Here is a 2668-nt window from a genome sequence, read left to right on the forward strand (position 1 = left end):
ACCTACATGTGTCTGAGAAGTGACGGCCTAGTGATAGTGACTCAGGGATGTCACCTCATGAAAAGGGACCAGGTTGACATTCCTTACCAATTCTTTTTTTCTTTTTGACAACAGTTTTATTTATTTACTTTTGGCTGGGCTTGGTCTTCATTAGTTCTCATGGGCTTTCTCTAGATGCAGCAAGCAGGGGCTACTCTCTAGTTGTGGTGTGGAGGCTTCTCATATGGTGGCTTCTAATTGTGGAGCATGGGCTCTAGAGCATGCAGGCTGCAGTAGTTGCAGCCCTCAGGCTCAGTCGTTGCAGCACATGGGACTTGTTACTCTGTGGCACGTGGGATCTTCCCAGACAAGGGATCGAACCCATGTACACTGCATTGGCAGGCCAATTCTTAACCACTGGGCCACCAGGGAAGCCCTCAGCAATTCTTATCCATACAGTACTAGCCCCATTTGGCAAATACAAACAGGTAAACAAGAGAATTCACATGTTTTCTGAAAATACCCCCCGAAACGGCCTATAAAAACACAGTGTTCTTTTTTTGTTTGGTTTTTTTTTTTTTTGGTTTCTAAATTTTTATTTCAAAAGCTTGGATAGCTTCAATATCCAGGTCGTGGCAAAATCAGGACACGTGTAAAATACCTTACAATACATTAGATTCCCGAAAGGTACCAAAAAGTACAGTAAAATTAACACTTCCATTATAGGAAATGTATGACACAAATAATATAATACTAAAAGGTGAAAAAAAGGTGACACTGGTTTTCTAAGGTACAATTTACTCTCTACAACCAGGGTCCACAGGTCCAGGCTGCAGAGCGGCAGAAGGAAGCAGACCCTCCAATCTGGTTCTGGGTAACCCGGTAATAAAAATCAGCCCATAATGCCGCTCTGGCCTCTTGAGAAACCACACGCTGCCTAAACAACTAGAGCTCTGGAAATATTAAACAGGAGAGTGATTTCCAGGGGGGAAATTTTAAATAAGATGCACATGGGATAGAAAGTTTGCCAAGTTAAATTTGGTGTATAATTGTGTTCACTCGCTACCGCAACAAAGCATGTGTGGTCAGTCAGGCACTCCTGCTGAAGCCTCAGTATGGCTTGTAGTTATTCTGATGGCCACCGCGTCGCTGGCTCTTCCCGTAATTTGTACTACCCTGACCTCCACTTCCGCCGTCGCCACCACTGCCTCGGTTCCCTCGATTGCGATTCCCACGACCCCCAGAGCCATACTGCTGCTGTTGATAAACCTCTTTGGGCTGAGCCACCTTGATTTCACACTTACTTCCACTGATGGTGTGCAACTTTTTCTCCAGAACTTTCTTCACAGGTTCTTCTTCTTTAAAGGTGATGAAAACAAAGTCTCGTCTTTTGTTCGACTTTGGATCCATTGGAAGCTCAATGGCTTCAATCTCCCCAAACTCGCCGAAGTACTCCCTTATCTTCTCCTCAGTGGCTTCAGGATTCAGACCCCCTACAACAATTTTCTTTACTGGGTCTTTCTTGATGGCCATGGCTTTTTTGGGGTCAATGACACGGCCATCCAGCCTGTGCTCCTTCTGGTCTAGAACCTTCTCCACACTGGCTGCGCCTTTGAAGAGGATAAATCCAAACCCTCTTGACCAGCCAGTGTTGGGATCCATTTTTATTGTACAGCCAACAACCTCTCCAAATTTGGTAAAACAATCTTTTAGATCCTTTTTGCTGGTATCCCAGCTCAGGCCACCAACGAACATTTTCCCCGCGTCCTCCTCATTCTTGCTGGCGTTGATCTGGTCGCCCTCGGCACCGTTCTGGTTGCCGGCCTGGGGCGCCGCGCTCCCGCCTCCAGCGCCCGCCGCGACGCCGGTCCCGGTCCCGGCCGGCGACTCGCCTTCAGGGGCAGCCTCATGTCCGTTCTCGGTGGCTCCCGTCGTCTCCATGGGCTGCTCTTCACCTGCTTCCGACATGCTAGGCCGAGGCGCGTGGCTCCTCGCCGCCAATGACGCCGCGGGGCCCGCTCGTCCCCACCCGCCGAGAAGGCACCGCGGGCTCGGCCGCGCTCACGCTCGCGCTGCCGGGCCTCTCCCCCGTCTACGGACGGAGCCGCTGCGACCTCGCGCTCTCCTATTCCGCCTCCGCAGCGACAGGAACCCACCGACTCTACAGCTCGCCCCGGCCGCGCGGTGCCGCCGCCTCCAGTGTTCTGTTTTCATTTATTCAGTTCATCCATCAGGCATTTGATGAAGTGTTCTTGAGGTGTTATGAAAAACTTGAATCTGGCAGAGAAACACTTTAGAAAAACTGTCATAGAAAACAGGTCTTTCAAGAAAGGGGCTACAAAATGAATGCTGTAGACATGGGCCCTTGCCAGGCTAAACCAACCTAACACAAAGGAAGGCACAGGTGGAGGAGGCAAGGATGGCATGGGGGGCCTGGGTGTTTGGGGCTGCAGTGGCAGCAGAGGCACCCAGTTCCAGTTGGACCCGAAAACAATGTGGCCCTATGGGGTCCATCCAGGATTAGGACGAGAGGGTGACCCATGGCCACAGGGGACATATGTCTGAGAATTACAGCCCTCTGATATCACCAACACTTGGCCCTCCCATTCGTAAGCCTTGAGCAGTTAAGAGAAAAACGCAACATGCAAATCTATATGCTGGTGATGAAATGGAAGAAACTATTTTATTG

General features: G+C 50.0%; 1 protein-coding gene across 2 annotated transcripts; it reads right to left on the minus strand.

Moving 5' to 3' along the window:
* Positions 1-1066: 1066 nt before the first annotated feature.
* LOC145536095 (heterogeneous nuclear ribonucleoprotein A/B-like) lies at positions 1067-2133 on the minus strand. 2 transcript variants are annotated; one of them, XM_081564663.1, is made up of 2 exons: positions 1872-2133; positions 1067-1823 (listed from the first exon to the last, which is right to left on the minus strand). In XM_081564663.1, the coding sequence occupies exons 1-2, from the start codon at positions 1945-1947 to the stop codon at positions 1090-1092; spliced, it is 810 nt and encodes a 269-aa protein (XP_081420789.1). In that variant the 5' UTR covers positions 1948-2133; the 3' UTR covers positions 1067-1089. The 2 variants fall into 2 exon arrangements, with proteins under 2 accessions (XP_081420789.1, XP_081420788.1); XM_081564662.1 differs by having other exon boundaries at positions 1067-2133.
* Positions 2134-2668: the final 535 nt, after the last annotated feature.

The sequence above is a fragment of the Giraffa tippelskirchi genome, chromosome X (assembly GCF_054371585.1).
Source record: "Giraffa tippelskirchi isolate mGirTip1 chromosome X, T2T-mGirTip1v1.2.pri, whole genome shotgun sequence".
NCBI classification, from domain to species: Eukaryota; Metazoa; Chordata; class Mammalia; order Artiodactyla; family Giraffidae; genus Giraffa; species Giraffa tippelskirchi.

Coding starts and splice junctions, on each gene's coding strand:
- LOC145536095 (XM_081564662.1), bottom strand. CDS start 1,947: ATGTCGGAAGCAGGTGAAGAGCAGCCCATGGAGACGACGGGAGCCACC.